This window comes from Opisthorchis viverrini (genome assembly GCF_000715545.1).
Source record: "Opisthorchis viverrini unplaced genomic scaffold opera_v5_6, whole genome shotgun sequence".
Classification (NCBI taxonomy): Eukaryota; Metazoa; Platyhelminthes; class Trematoda; order Opisthorchiida; family Opisthorchiidae; genus Opisthorchis; species Opisthorchis viverrini.
The window spans coordinates 1,240,571-1,257,410 of record NW_008751662.1 but is presented as its reverse complement, the minus strand read 5'-3'; the positions used below and the strand labels follow the sequence as shown (position 1 = coordinate 1,257,410).

Here is a 16,840-nt window from a genome sequence, read left to right as displayed (position 1 = left end):
TTGTCATGCGTTTACTGAGGGCCTTGTGAGAGGTATGGTAACCCTGTGGTAACCCCCACGGAGCGCTGACGGTTGTTTTTAATTTGAATCTCACGAAACTTATAGGTAAGCACTAATCACACCTCTCTCTGTTGTTAAGAATCTAACACTGCTTGATGGTCCCCACAAATACGCGGTGCATTTCCATCAGCTATAAGCAGTGTGGCCCCAGTAATAACATGGCTACCATTACGCTGTCCTATTGCATTCAGACTTCGGTTTCGACTTGCAGACTTCTGTTCTCTTATCTGTTTGCGTAAGGGCTTCGCGCTCTACTCAGCTGGTTAGCCATGAACACCATTGTTTTGCCCGATTTTACCTAACCTCGGTAGATCCTCTTTACTCAGAGTATGGTCTTGAATTTTTGACTTGTTTGTAACGGCAGTCAGTCGGCCGTACAAACTCTTCTAGGGTTTTCGTCAAACTTGCACTTTGGAGACTGGCTTCGCAATGTGAAATTCGAAAGGGACCATTCGAATCAGATACGACAAGTTTGAATTGGGCTTCTCTGTGGCTTGGGAATTAACTGACGACATGCTTATGCAACCCTGAATTGAGTTAAACCGATGTTCAGGCCGCCGGCCGGATCTCCGGTGAAGCATAAAGCTCTCGGATACCTATAGTTTAGAAGTAATCGTATTTGTTTTCTCCCTAAAATTCTTTCTGAGGGTACAACTATCTACCAAAACAAAATGACCAGGTTGGAGAAATGGAGAGCAACTTACTTTGTTTATCGGTGGAAAAGAACATTTATAGCACAGTGAGACTTAAGGAAAGTAACCTCCAAAGTTTTTGACCATGAGCAAGTGTACGAAGGTCTGCAGTTCATAGGCCAGTTGAACGCTGGCAGCAGCACCTAAAATACAGTTTTGTAGTTTTCTTGTGGGGAGAGGAGAAGGCTCTGTGGTCGAAAGGAGTGAAACTATTGATCTCTACTGATTTCATCCATGCGCTGACAGGTACGAGTTGCGAAAAATCATCCCCCGGCGCATCACAAAATGACTTCTAATGGATCAGCTCTAGCTCTCACGCCTCCTAATGTATATCACGGGCTTATGTAGCGTACAGGTTTGCTAAACTATGCTTAGAAAAGTGCATTAGTAATCAGAAGCGGAAATCCAGGAACCCCGAGATCTGTATGTCCTTCTAACACGTCGTCATGTTGTTGGTGAAATGAAACGGTTAACCAAACGGTTTCGTTTCTGAATCCTATATGCCTATTTGATGAGTCCAACTAAAAACGAAGGAACTCGTGTCTTCGAGCTGCTCACCAGCCAAACGCGTTTCTTTTTCCACATCCGACCCTATTTTACTTGTATGACATGGTAGTCAAATTTTTCATGAAAACTGACAACTGTTCAGACAATACACGCCGACTGCTCACTAGTAGCCAGGTAGTTTGGGAATTCAACCGTGGGTTAGAGCATGATTCACCTTCACACCTTTCCAAATTTGGCTTGTCTGTCACCTTTTAAAGCATCCGAGATGTTGGTAATCGGAGATGGCTTATTTGGTAGCAGCCCAAACCTTTTTTCGACTCAGTTAACACCATTTGCGTTTTCCAGTGCGGTTCAAGTGCACTGGTTCTGAAATGAGCTCACGTGTGATAGCCCGATTTGCGCGTGTCTAGAGTGTACTCTTTATTAGTTCCATAGCGTTTCTCGGTAAGGTACATTTCATCTATCACTTTGAAAGCCACGTGACGAGCTAAATTCGAATTCAGAACCACCCAGCACAAGCGCAGTCTATTTGATTTAATTGAACCGTAAATTATGAGGATAAGAAGGCTCCTATAGGCAATCGAACACCAGCATCGACTACCAGTGTACTTTTATCAACTCATTGTGTTGCTGTTTGTACTGCACTCGCTCAATGCAACCTCCAATCAACGTTCAGAATTTTGTTTTTCGCATGCAACATGACTCCAGTCGAGCAACCTTGCGGCCACCAAGGCGAGTAGAGTATCGGAATCATACTAGTCAAACGCTGAACCGAAATTTCGGAACGCATTCATACCTGTTTATGGTGACAGGAGTATACTCTGAAACAAATTGAACAAACTGGTTGATATATATGCATGGGTCTGCGTAACATATATAACGTAATAAGTTCATGCGGCTTTTGAGCCCAGATAGTTGTTGAATATGAGTATTGTGAGACAATGTACAATGCTTTGGTTGTGCCTGTGGTGGCTGGCATAGCTGCATGAAACCCCAGTCAATAGAAACAACTAAGATACATCAGCGAGAAAAAAAAACAGACGTAATGGTAGGTAGATTAAAACAAGCGGGGTTGAAACTGCTTGATTGGCGTACGTTCAGGCATGTGAAGGTGTTAATCCCTGGTCAGGAAAACATCACATCCAGTTCTACGCGAAGCATTGTTGACAAGTACATCCACGGATCAGTTTCACCGTCCTGTCATAATTGGGCCCGTGTAAACAACGGAAACGGACACGGCGATATTTGATTGTGGATTGTTGACAGCAACTTGTGGCTGACGTCTGACCGACTACCGATTCGATGCTCTGTTGTGATTGGTTCTCCCAGCGTCGCTTGCGCAAAACGAGTTCATGTGGAAATTCTGCTGGTGAATCGGTTTGGTTGGACGGACATATTCCGACACAGTTTCGGACAGTCAGTTTTCTTGTCGAAATGCAGTTTGTATGAGGGTCGCGAATGTAAGATTTTTGGGTTTCTTGACGGCATGTTTGAGCTGCAAACGAAAATCAAGTTCATATTCGAGCAATTTGCAACATTGGTATGCACACAGTCATCGAAGAGTTGGGTACGTACTAATATTGTTCAGTACATTCCAGATGTAGAGCGTGAATGTGTCACTAACCCATATGACATTTGCCTCGTCTGACTTTTACGATAAACACAATGCAGGATAAACAATACCACTCGTGGTCAATCTGTTTTCAGTTCCCCCAGGTTACTCCAAGCTATGAGGGCAAATGGATCGAAATTTGACGGTAGTATGAAAAATTCCCCTATATTTTCACAAAGTAAACTATTCACAAGTTTGTTGGAAACTCCTCGACAACCCATGACCGGTTTCGCCCTTTTTGAAGCTCATCAAGTAGGTGCAGTCCCCGAGTTTCCGTCAACCTTATGTTCTACTTGAACCCAAATTGGACTGATTCCGACGAATACACCCATTTGCAAATCAGTTGGGTTTTCACGAGAGACTCAACTAAGTCTGAAACGACTCAGTTCCTTAGAAGTGGGTGAAATGACGATAGTTTGTTTCGATCGAGGAGACATTACCGGACACTGATGACCCAATATTAAGCTGCTAACGATGGTCGGTGTATGAGTCATAGCATGGTCGAGATTTCCTATGACCGCAGGGTCTTCCACTGGCTGTTTACTAGGCTACTTTCATGTGTCACGCGACTTTCAGTTCGTACATCCTCGAATAGCATTGGGAGACCATTTTACTCCCGATTATCATGTAAGTTGAATTTAACTGAAAAGCTCATGGAAGCAAAATCCTTCCTAATTATTGTCCATATTTCACCGACAACCCCATTCTAAAACCGAGCATTAAATAAATCCTTCAAGACCAAGACAAACTGATTATCCGAATGAGGTAAGCGTGGAAGAACATCATGATATCGGCAAGTTAGGGTAGACTCAGCTAGCTCAACCACCGACGTTCCCTTCATTGGTACACATGACGGTGATGTGAAGATGAAAGTTTGCTATTCGAGTGCGTTGTGAGCAAGGTGGCTCAGTGTTTAGAGGGCGAATGTAGTGACCGGAAATTCAGTGGTTCGGACCCGACCTGCGCCTCTCGACTTCCCCTTTCTAGGCTTGGGCAACCTGGCAGAATCCCAGCCCTCGTGTTTCCTTTGGCAGCTAGGTACTGAAAAGGTGAGCGATTATCATTATTATTACTCGATTGCGTTCGAATATAGAAGTTGGCAGTTTACCAACATGCATTAATCGAGAAATCTACCTTCACTGTTTTATCGTAGTTGTGGTGGTGAGCTTCCGCAGACGAATGGGACATCAAAGCCCTTAGTAGAACTCCCTGTGGATATACGCCGTGAGAGAACTGCAGTTCAAACAAAACCATCTGAGCGGAATAATACAAAATATAAACAGATATCTCAAAAAATCAAGTATATGACTAACAGTCTATTCATCTGTCGTACGAAACTAAAGATTGGATAGATCCCTCCGACTAGGGACCTACCCCTGGACCTGACCATTCTAACCAGATCCTACTGGTAGATCACAAACGGGTGACTACTGCTCTGTGAAATGTCAATTTTGTACCCATAAGGTCTAGTCGAGTCGTGGAGTTCATAAGAAAGACCGGAATGTTTCCAACCAACAATGCTCACCTAGAACAATGTAACTGATTCGTGTTCGCTACGGTTTGTGGGTATCTGTTTCGAACCGTATTCTATGCATCGCCGATTACGGAGGAACGGCATACCGTGGAATTACGAATGCCGTTGAAACCTTCTTTTTTCCCTGGGATTTGGGTATCCGCTGGCCCCTGGAGAGAATAAGATGGCCTACAAACTAACTCCAGCTTACGACCTACTCGTTATTTAACCGGAGTTCAAACTGATAGACAAGCGACGTGCATTCCGCCGAAGATCCTTCCACATTTATCATTTCTTGGTGGGATAATCCTACTGCTCACCAAATATCAAAAAGCGGCTTCTGAGCTTCAATGCACTCTGAACGGAAGAGATTTATTGGCCCACGGCTTATGATTAGGTTTCACGGTAAATGCACATTTGTAGTTAGATACATTGAGGTTGAAGCTATTCAAGCACAAAATGATGAGAGTTTAGTTTTGAGAATCCACAGGAAACCTATCACGGGTTAAAAGTTTACTGGGCATGGGACAAGCAGTCGTTCCATAGCTGGAGTCTTCACAAGTATTTTCCACATCATCCTACTGGGATTCACGGGCATGCAATGTTTTTGGAGAATTTCACGTGACCTGCAAACGAGCCTAACGAATACGGAATCGACTTCTGAATGTTGATAGGCGGGCAAATTGAGTATTGTACTCCCCCTGAAGTATTGGCGAAAGGTATGCTTTTGCATTGTGTGATGAGTCCAAAATCAGCGAAATACACTCATTTTCATGCCGATTCGGTTTTGACGGCAGACTCACCTGGAACCCAGCAGAATCTCGTCTATGATGTTCTTAAGTAGTATATGAGTCCAAGATCACTTTTTAAAATTGATGCCCGCAACATGGATACGCAGACGGAAAAAAACTACGATAGGAAGTGTCTGCGTTTAGCGCACCAGCGCACCTAGGCACCTGGCGTGCAGGAGAGCGAAAACGCGCAAAAAGTTCCACGAAATAGTGTTTCTTAAAACAGGATTCCTTGCAATTTAGGCTGCTGAAAACTCTTCAACAGCCCACGACCGGCTTCGAACTTCTTGTGGCTCATTAGGTGGGTATAGTCCATCATATGCGAGAGACTCAACTATATTCATTTGAACCTTTCTAAGCGGAATTCGCATGCAAATGAGATTATTGGTCGAAACATTGCTTATCATAGTATATTGTATGTGACAATAGCTCAGTCTCGCACTAAAACAGTTCCGGTTATCCCCAGTCGAACGCTTTCGATATCAAAGATTCCAGACAACTTGTGGGTATCTTGTAGGACTAGGGTACGTATATTTTGTGGATAGTCTGATTACGCGGATATATTTTGGTCAGTATTCACAAAAGATTGATTTGTCTGAAAAGGCCTCACAAGCCTGTCTCTGCTGTCTTTTATTGGCGGGTGGGATACACCTCAGGTCGTGGGGACCTGCAGGCCAAACGGAGTGCCTAACTGTCGGATGACGATGGATTTGCTAATTGCCATATCATTACCAGACAACAATTCAATGCGTTATGGAGCAGAATTCATCTACCAGCATTGGTGAGCGCGACAAGAGGAAAACACGATACCAATAGAACCGGTATACACAGATAGTCTGATTAGCTACATTGCCGGGCTGAGTTGAACTATCTGGAAAGTTGTCTCCTCGAACACTGTCTTTTCTAGTCGTGAAGCCCTCTTGAAACCTATGTGATCGTTTCCTTACTGTCTACAGTGGTTGTTTTAAATGTCTTCCAATATGCTGATGGCCTGTCGTATCAGTTTACCGCTCCATTCCGGCCAGGGAACTACTGACCAATAATCTGTGAGACCCAGTATTTACACAGCACCGTCATTGGGTGGGATCACTCAGTGCTGATTGGCTCAGTTCGAACTACCCAGACTTGGAGCTCATTTCAAATCAGTGATAGAGGAAGCACGAATACGATTATCGTTGAAGCTGATAACTATATTCCATTTCCCAACGTTGAACGGAACAGTGCAGTTAGGCTGCACGACCAGAAAGTACAAAGTAATCTTGGGTCATATGTTTGGCCCGCCCTGACGTACACCAGAGTCCGCAATGAAGCAGCGCACTTTGTCTGGTATGACAAAACTGCGGCAGGCCTTCAGTGAGGAGTCACCTAAGATGTGAACACAAATCAGTGTGGAGTGTTGAAACCATCTCCACGCGCGTACTAATGGTGAAAACCCTGTGTACACAAACAAAAGGCTAACAAGACTGAGCATAAGTCAGTTGGAGTAAAAATTCTTGTGGCGCTGTCATTCCAAGAAGCGACCGAAGATCAACCTAAAAACCAGACACTGGTCTCCAACGTAAATATCATCCGGAAGTTTCATTCACAGACATTTTCACACACCACGACAATCTCGACCTTGTCGTAACGAAACACATGGTAGATTTTGGAATCGAAGCTTCTGGTTAGGATTCCTAATCTTCTATGGGATTCCAGATTGTCAGTTTCCTTGCCAATTTTCTTTCTCCTCCGCATATAGTGAACCAGACTCCAAGTTTTAAAACACGTTTGCATCGTCAGCTTTCTTCCTCACTACCGAATAAACCCCATGTCCTTCCGAGTCACTAGAAAAACACCAGTGGTACCTACCGATTTCGCAGTGTGCTCCTGCATAACCTTGCGTACATTCACATTTGAAAGTACCGCCCGGCAATGCAATGCACTGACCGCCATTTTGACACGTTCCATTTAAACACGTACCAGTTTGTACGGCCGTTATTCCTGTCGGTTTCTTGGTCATCGGGACTGTCCAGTCTGGAAGTTCTTTGTCTGACTGTCGTGGCTCTTGATCATCAGCCTCATCCGCTGTTTCTTCATCTGGTTGATGCTTGTCACATCCAGGCAATATTCCGATAGCCGTCCCATGGTGTTTTGCCTCAGGAGACGGGCGCTCAGATTGTCGGTCCCCGCTTCCGGTCATCCGATCAACAGGAGCACCGAACAGACGGGCAATATTTGTCATACGATCGTTGATTTGTATATCCCGAATACAACCTGAGTAAAGGTAGAAACAATTGCATTTTTACACTCAAAGACGAGCTTGAATGCTTGTTGGGGCTGTAAAAACTCGAGGTTATTCGGGGAGGCTATTTTTCATCTATTAGGTATGGAATCGGCAAGAATATGTTTACAAATCAAGAGCAGTAAAAAACCTAAGGAAGATAAGTTCCATTGCATTGATGAGGGCAACGAGACATTTACAAATCAGCTGCCCAGCTCAGTAAATAAGCCAACGTCTAGGACTGCAGTGTTCATGCGTCACGACTGATGAACCTATCATCAGGTTCTCCTGACTGTTGACTTTTGAAGCTATGGTGAGCAGAAAAACAATGGTTTTAAAATTAGAGCCGTAAGTAGCTGACTTCAGTTGGTTTCAATAGTTAGTCGGAACGTGGGCGGAAGACACTGAAACAGCGTATCACGACCCCGTACACCGATCATCCATGGCAGTAACTATTCTATACCGTGTGATTAGTGATCAACAGAGGGTGGGATGCGTGAATCCCACAATGTTGAAGTTACACATCGTCTGATATCTTCAAACAAAATTTCTTTTACTCTCTTACACGGCTATAAATTCGACGGTTCGTGAACATCCACATAAAAGTATTCCAGACAGTCGCTGGAATACTGTCGCGCTCTCATCCTACTTTCTTCGCATTAACCATCCTTTCTGGCTATCAGTTAATCTAAGGTCGGAAAAGGGAGATTTGCGAAAACCGTGGTGATTTTCGGTTTGGGTGAAAATGCGTAGACAACATGACCATTCATATAGGAAATTGGGTGAACCGCTGTGGGACAGCTAAAAATGCAGGGCTTTCCTCAGCTTGAAATAACCTTTGACTAGTTGTCCGTCAAGGACTGTGATGGCCTCCTTCGGACCAAACTGCCCCAGCAATAAAATTTTTAAAAAATCGTTCAGCTGTAGCATCCTTTCGAGCCTAGCTGCGCTTGAAATAACCTTTGACTAGTTGTCCGTCAAGGACTGTGATGGCCTCCTTCGGACCAAACTGCCCCAGCAATAAAATTTTTAAAAAATCGTTCAGCTGTAGCATCCTTTCGACGCCTAGCTGCCATGCTACCCGAAGGAAGCACGAGGGCTGGGATACTACCAGGTTGTTCAAGCCTAGACAAGGGAAGTCGAGAGGCAGAGGTCGGGTTCGAACCACGGACCTTCCGGTCAGTAAATTCGCGCTCTAACCACTTCAGCCATCTCGCCAACTATCCCAGCAAAAATTTAGGTATTTTAAAATCCCACATGTCACCTAAAATTCGCGCATTGATAATGTCTTCCCGATTGATGGCGTTCTCGAGCTGAGTGCCAATCCTGGAGAACAGATCAACTGCCAACGCATCAGCAACAAAGACTAAAGTCCCAGATCTTGTCACTTTCGATGAGCTTGATGAAACCTCTTACACAGGACTAAAGGCATATGCGGTGCTTATCTGGTATCTGATTTACAAAAGCTGCTTGCCATCGACAGCAGTCTGATACACACATGCACAAACATTCTAAAATTATAAACTCATATTCAACGACGGACCTCAAAAATTTAACACCGAATTCCTCAACGTACCAGTTACGCCCAGAATTCGTTTTTCATGCAGTATTCGACCTGCTGTCTCCAACCGATCTGCAGGGGCTCCGCCGAAATACAACGGGTTGTTGAGTGCCAAGTAATGAGCTGTCGTGTCGATCACAGAATTGCTCATTGTAAACGTTGGGCGCTGTATCTGCCATTGATCATCAACCAATAAGGTCAAATTTTCACCCTCCACGTGTAACTCAAATTTGTGGAACTTGCCATCATTGATCTGCCGGTAAGTGGAAAACAAGCTGTTATTTATGCTGTAAGTTTACAAGATGCGACACGCCCTGACCAGAGCTTACCATTCATCAGTTTCCGTGGGTTCACAGTGGGACCCAAGAAGAATGGAAAGCAGTCACAATATGTTTAATTACGACATTTTGACTTCGAAGGAAAGTGCACCGCATTCTAAGGTCAACAGTGTAGCGACGCTGATCGATCGGAACTTTGTTTATGTGCTAAACAATCCACAATCTTGCTGATTACGAGACGCAGTTCGCCGTGGTTGAAAAATACGCGTCACACAGTTGGCTGTCTCAGCTGTTCGAACAGAATGCAAGGTCCTTATCAACCTTAGTTTAACACCAAACAATAAAGAAACAACAAGCAAATAATCACAGATTGACCTACTGATTTCACCAATAGACCGGTGAATACGGGTAAGGGATGGAAAATGAACTTTCGTGTAGTGTCTGTTTGAGAAACACTGGAAGGTATGCAGATCAGTGAGACTGAATATGAAAGCAAGGATATTTGGCAGGAAGCCAAACATTGATTTCATCGCTATAAATCTAATTTGAGCAGGCTATCGTATGACACCCGGTGAAACAGTAAGACTCTGGGCCTAAATGTCACGTCAACTCTTCTCTTGACGGAGAAAGTTTGAAGGCATAGAAAATTTAGATCTTGCTATTGTAGTCAGTTCCATTCGACTTTTGTGGATAAAATTAAGCATTCACACCAGTGAACAAGATCTAGTCAAGAAATCAAGTAGTTCAAGTAGAACATAAGGTTGACGGAAACTCGGGGACTGCGCCTACCTGATGAACCCCAAGAAGGGCGAAACCGGTCGTGGGCTGTCGAAGAGTTTTCAGCAACCTTGTGAGTAGTTTCCTTTAGTCAACAGATAATTCATCGGTTTTTCAACAGAGGCTGAATTATCGATCGGGTGAAAACGAATAGGCCAGTACAAGCCATCACATTTATCACACTTATCAAATACCGATTTGGCAGCATGTTAAACCATTTCAGCTACATTAGTGCTTTTACAAACCATGTTGTCTACCGCTTTTGAATTCTCGAATGAAAAAACGGGCTTCTTTCAAACAGTAGGGATTTATTCAGATGAAGGTTTAGTTCCACATTGATCTTAACTAGGATAGTACCAGTTTCTTCAGACAAACTCAAGCATAATAATGATAAGGTTAGTAGAACTGTCACTGCTAATGTGATGTTCACAGTGCTACTAGGTCTTTCGCTATTTTCACATCTGTCTACCTCAAGGAAGTTTAAGAGTGCCACGAGCCTATCTGACCGCACATAGGCACTGAACCCATACGATCGATCACATAACACGGATATGATAACGCAGAGCGACCACTTAAGAAGAATATAAACTTCCACCATTTTTTGATCAGCAAGTTACGTCCTTTTAGCACATTTTACTCAACTTTCAATAGAGTATCCACTAATTTTTCTATTACTCTGTGGTATTTGCCGTCATTTCCTCGACTGTTTTAAAGTGCGACGAAAACATCTTGCCGTGATCATCCGGTTATACTGGATTGAATAAAATTCTGGATCATGACTTGGTCAGTCTAACAAATAAATTCCACGGTATACTCCCTCTCTCTCTATTGCACCCTCTCAGTGCTTAGTTATCACGTTACTCGAAGGAAGCCTGAAGGTTGAGATACTGCCCAAGCCTAGACGGGAGCAGTCGAGATTCCAGGATTTATGTTTAACCACAGACTAACCGATCAGTAACTTCGCGCCTTGACCACTGAGCTATCTCGAACTCGTAGTGCACTACGAGTGTGGCAAACTATTGTGCCATGGTAGTGCATTACATATTTCTAGTGGGTGCTTAATAATAAAAGGGCAACTTCCCAACTGAACTGGACGGAATTGATTCACCTTTCTTTCGTACCAAGTTTCGTTCTGTTTTCCATCCAGATTTGCCAAACACCCCTTCCGCTTGGAGAAATTAATTTGCTTCACAGAACCATTGCGAATACTTCAGTCACCGAAAAAATATCTGAGCCTCCTAGATTGAACTTTTCTTCATAACTTGAAATCGTACCTCCAAATGTTCTGGCCATGCGCTTCATCCACACTTATTTGAATTTTATTTCAGAAAACTGTACGATTTTTGTCTTCATGTATGATAACTTGATGACTTTTTTCTACCGTCGCTTTTCCGGATAAGCCCCTCCACTAATGCGAAAAGTGCATGTGCGAAAAGTTAAGCCCCGCGACTTTTTGTCAACTCCAATTTGATGTACGCACACAACATTGATCTATTTTTGATGAAAACAATTCCTTATCCGAATCTAAGCTCATTTTGTGCAAAACCTTTCTCCGTTCGGATCTAAAACATTAAATGAACTTTCTAAAGCTTTCAACTCTAGTTCATTACAAGGAGACGGTAATACGTTTTTTGCAACGCCACCGAGTGATCCATCAGCAACGTTTATGCAACAATGGCCACCAAATGACACTTTCAACTGTTTCTGACAGGTGGAGGTGTAAGGCCCACCAGTGTCGGCAAGAAATCGGTCTTCGAAAGGGAACTTATCTGGAGCGGTATAGGATGGAGTTTGGGAAAGTAATTCTGGTGGTCAAAAAACTTGGCAAAAATCAAATTCTGCTCAGGCGTGAATCGCTCCTGGCTCATTCATCATCTCCGATATGTGGGCATCATACAAAGGAATTGAAACGATGGTTGACATGAAATATATTCTTGCAACGGTTAGCCGTACAGAAAACTTTGTGGATCCAACGACTGGAGCTAACGCACAAACCATCGAATCTCTTTGGCACGCCGCACGTGCCAATGCGGCACACATGGATCTTTAGTGGACACAGTTCATTTGGAGGCAAAAGTACCGAAAACCGAACCTTTTCATGCAAATTATTACCAAAAGTACATATTTCACATCCTCTTTTTTCTAATCTTTTTTGGATGGCGAGGGTTAATTCTTTTGGCGGGGGTTATCTGGAAAAGATCCGACGCTTTTACTAAATGAAATAGAGTCTTCCATTTCCATGTATTCGCTAGCTGATTACATCTGACGCTCATGAGTTTCCCCTTCAGTTGCACAGACATGACTCAGATGGTACCAAATGTTACCTGCTATATCTGCTGATTCGCCAATCTGTTGTATCTGACTGCTGACCCGTTCCAGTGCATAGTGCCGGAAAAAAGACTCACAGAAGGGAACACAACAAATGTATTCCGAGCAGTCGAGTGCGAGAGCGTGAATGCCAGCGAGTGCGAAAACACTGCGGTCTCAAGCTATTTATAGGAGGGACACTGTCTGAACTTGGCCCAATGCTGACGCACGCGGTCTGGTTTTGGTGCGAGGCTGTGACGCGTTGCATATTGAGGGGGCGTTGTTTGTTTGGTCAGCATCTATCGTAGCTGAGGGTCTCAGTAGATTTCGGGAATTCAGGGGTTGCTTTCAGGAATCTAACCTTCCTGATAGTGGATCAGCAGTTTATTAACTACCATAGTTGGTCCACACAGCTTGATTGCGTCTGTCACTCATTCTCACGTTTTTTGCGGGCTGGCACTCCCATCAATTCGAGCTCCAGCAAGTCACGTGCTATTCTTTAATTGATTCAAATCAGCTTTCTGTTAGCTCATCTTGAAACTCACCGTTCAAGACAAATCCATCCCGGTGGACATGGGAAATTATCGCTTCCACACCAGTGGCTTGTAGTATTTTGACCGTAACAACGTTTCATACTACCGAGGCATGCTTGCTGACATTTTTGCGGATCTAACCGCCTAAACTGCTACTGTCGCTTTTATTGACGCATTTCCTGAGTGAGTTCATTAGATCACAGTTGGGGCAGATGTGTAACAATATGACTGGCTGCACATCTGTAATGTCAGTCGCAGTCCAAAAGATGACATTGGACAATATTCTAACAAACAACTCACCCTTTTTGTCGACCGCTGCTGATGTACGGCAGACCGGTTGATTGATAACATGGCCCTCAAGTAGCCATCAGTCAAATCCATCATCAGATAATGCGCCGGAACTTCCCCGTGTTCGGTCTGCACAGTCTCGGCATAATACATGACCACCCCGGAAGATGTGTGTGTAGCCATTTTCAAGCCGAGTGAACCCCGTGGGACAAGGGCACCGCGGCTAGGTGGGACAATTGCAATGTATGAATGGGGGCTTGGAAGACTGATGGAGAACAGGTTCTCGCAGTACTGCCCGCTAAATCCTGTCAGGACAAGACAAGTGTTTCACATGATCATTCTTCTAGCAGCTTTAAACGATGAGGCAAGAATAACTAACTGCCGAAGGGTTCACAAAATTCATCTCAAATCTAACGCTGTTTTTCAACTTTCATTAAGCCCACCCGCCTTCACTGTTGTTGTTCCTAGTGTGTATTTTCGGTAGAGTAACTTGAGGTGACATTCAAAACTCATAACAATTTTTACGATCCCAATTGGAGTCTTATGGTCAGTCCACTTCAACCTTCTGTATCAGAAACGACTCAAGAAGACACGGTCATCGTTGGGTTACAGCGAGAAAAAAAAACAGACAGGAACAGATAGGAATCCATTAGTCAAAGGCTGGATAACGTTACAGGAAACGGGAGCAGGGGATACCATAGAATGAAGCTCATCCGTCTGTTCACAATCACCAGATTTACTTCTTGTGTACAGTCCGAAACATCGACAGACAATCTGTCCATCCACGAATCAACCAGCTAGTCGGAAAACTACGTTCATAAGGAGGTTGGAGGGGCTGCGTCAACCTGGTCAGCCTCAAGAGGGACAAAACTAGTCACGGGCAAGCTCAGGAGTGGTCTCCTTTCTAGGAAATATTCTGCGATATCTCGAATATCAAGCCAACTGAAAAATGTGACGAAATTTGTGTAGTACATCTATTTGGAGAATCTCACAGACGAGGAATTCAATTTGGATATAGTTGGGTTCCCAGTTAATACGAAATTCACGTTCAGATGGGTATATTTCGCAGACTAGCTGGCACCATGAACACCCAAATGAAGTTTATTGGAACTGCTTGTCAGCATAATAGGAGCTATCGGAAATATTAAAGTGGCAGCTTCCCAGGAGTAATTTGGACAGCCATCTGTTCTCTGGTCCCCCACGGCAGGACAAGTAGAGTGTCTTTCCGTCTGAAGTTGTGCTGATCTGGTTCTACACTGGTCGTGGCATACCCGATGAGTTCCAACAGTGACGAAAACAGATGTTCTGGGATTTTCGGATGATCTTGTAACTATCCGGCCACCCACATACTTGACTGTTCAGCTCACAGTCGCTCAATGGATCACAAGACTTGTCTTTTTTATACTCACAAACCGCGTCACATTAAGGTGACTCACCGGACATCGATTATCTCTGCCGTCTAGTGAGCGTAGCAACAACTCATGTGCTGACACACCCATGCACACGCAAACGGACCTACATCTAGGAAAACCGAACACAGTCAGCACACACAGACTCGCGCGCGCAGGGAGCAGGAGGTCAACCACTCCACAAGTTCACGGACAACTATGGAACACGTGTAGCAGCCATGCTGCGGAGAAAACACGTTCCCGCCATCCGGACTTTCACCAAGGAACTCTCACAGACGATTAGTTCCTTTTTTGACTTGCTCCCATTTTGCAGTGTATTTATTTTCATACATGTGGCATCTCACCATTGCCAACCATACTAAAAACCCTCACTAGTGCATATACCTTCTGATTTGTGTAATGGTCATCGTCAGCAGTGCGCTAATAATATCTCTAACCACTGGTCTTGAATTTCTTTCGTTATTCATACATATTGGACGCTAACTGAGCATAGCTATTCTATCCAACTAACTTGATATAGCTGAGTAGCAATTGTCGACTTCCATAAACTCTGGTCGCTCGTGATATTCATCGATTATTTTTCAGTCGTTGTTTAAACCACGTGATCCAGGTCACTGGATGTAGGCCCTAGTTCGCGTTGTTCTTTCACGTGGTACTTATTTTCTTAAGGGGTTGAGTGGTAAAAAGTTTCCGTAAACGAATAAACCTTGATACAAACAAGTGGAAATTCGACGAGGAAAAATTTATTATAGGCCAAAAGTACAATGTGTATATGTGCTAAACACCTCGGGACGGTGTTCAACGCCTTACCAGGTTGGCACCGGCATTGATAGCCATCCGTTTGGCTATCCACACAGGTCGCCATGTTTTGGCACTGGTGGTATGCACACGGGGTTTCCAAGTGTGGAATGGAAAGTGATCGGATCTTGATTGGGGAGTGTCGAACTTGGGAAGAGCCAACGCCCTGATTTCTACGCGCTGCCGATACACGTCTATCCATGCGGGTAACATGGTTCTCCGGGTTCCACGTTGGACGTTCGCAGTAAACGCCTAAACGTGTGAGAAAAGATTGTGCTTTACTGGTGTGACGGTGATACTACTGATGGAGGAGGCATGCGAGTAGTATGTTTTCTCGTGAATCCGCTTTGCGTCTCTTGAAAAGGGAGATCTATTGGGGAATTTGTGGAGTCGCTTCGTAACATCTTGGATTTGAGCAACAGTCAATGAATATCCAGGAAAGTTCAGGAAGACGCGTTCAAGAGAAGATGGATGTTCGGTTTTTGTGAATAAGATGCAAATGAGAGTTTTGCTTCCCTGTCCAATAGTCTGTAACTGTTCAGTTGGCATTTTCTAATGAATAACTCCGCAGTGAAGGCCTTCTTCCTTTAATTGGTGGAGAGCAACAAGCCTCAGCATATACTGTTCGCATGCCACAACTCAGTTACTCGATAGGCCTTAGCAAAAGCCACCCAACCAAGATAGACTTCTTGCATATGTTGATATATTGCCTCGCTACACATTCAGTTAAAACCCACTCAGATTCTCCAGCTGATTGGTTCAGTACGGACATATTACAGCAGAACCTTGCGTCTTGTACCCTAAATCGATTTCAATACCTGAGTGAGATATGTCAGGCTGCCAGTATTTTGAGTGTCGCAAGTTGTTCAGTCCATTGATTTATTTCGAACTGTGACAAATCAGCGCAGTCATCTCACACTTATTGCAGTAAATCCAAAGCATCGGTGGGGTGTGCTCATCTCAAGATATCTTGAAGGACTGGCTTCAACAACTTGAGTGGTTGAATGCGACTGGTTGTGGATCGGCCTTATCAAAAGACTAATCTATGGAAAGTCAATGTACTAGAGATAAAAAGTTTGGGAACAATCCGGGAACTGCTCCTTATCACTCTTACGAATACCCTCTAAAACTGAGAGGAAGCGTCAACGACTGGCTGGTCATCCACCTGGGTCATTGGACGGAATCTTTTCGATTGTGGGACCAAGAAGTGGAACACGCATAGCCGTTTTGCAGCACAGCTGTGACAGAAAATCCGAAGGCTTTATTACTATTTATAATATACTTTCTATTGAGCGCAGTGCACCAATCCTCAACGGCTAGCACTATGGGGAAAATGCCCACGGTACTCTCATGGAAAAGTGACCCTTTTTCTTGAAGGTATCACTTAGAGGATTGGTTCCAGTGAGTTTGAAGACAAAGCGACGACTTGCCTTAAACTATTCAATTTGTGATCA

At 44.0% G+C, this 16,840-nt stretch overlaps 1 protein-coding gene across 1 annotated transcript in view; it reads right to left on the bottom strand.

The window, feature by feature from the left end:
- Positions 1 to 2,068: 2,068 nt before the first annotated feature.
- T265_00606 (hypothetical protein) overlaps positions 2,069 to 16,840 on the bottom strand; it is a gene marked incomplete at both ends in the record, with an annotated part of 100,087 nt that continues 85,315 nt past the window's right edge. The window contains 5 exons of the mRNA XM_009164434.1: positions 2,069 to 2,754; positions 7,024 to 7,428; positions 9,012 to 9,249; positions 13,192 to 13,484; positions 15,399 to 15,638. Coding sequence (XP_009162698.1) covers positions 2,408 to 2,754; positions 7,024 to 7,428; positions 9,012 to 9,249; positions 13,192 to 13,484; positions 15,399 to 15,638 — 1,523 coding nt within the window. The remainder of the gene's footprint in view (positions 2,755 to 7,023; positions 7,429 to 9,011; positions 9,250 to 13,191; positions 13,485 to 15,398; positions 15,639 to 16,840) is intronic.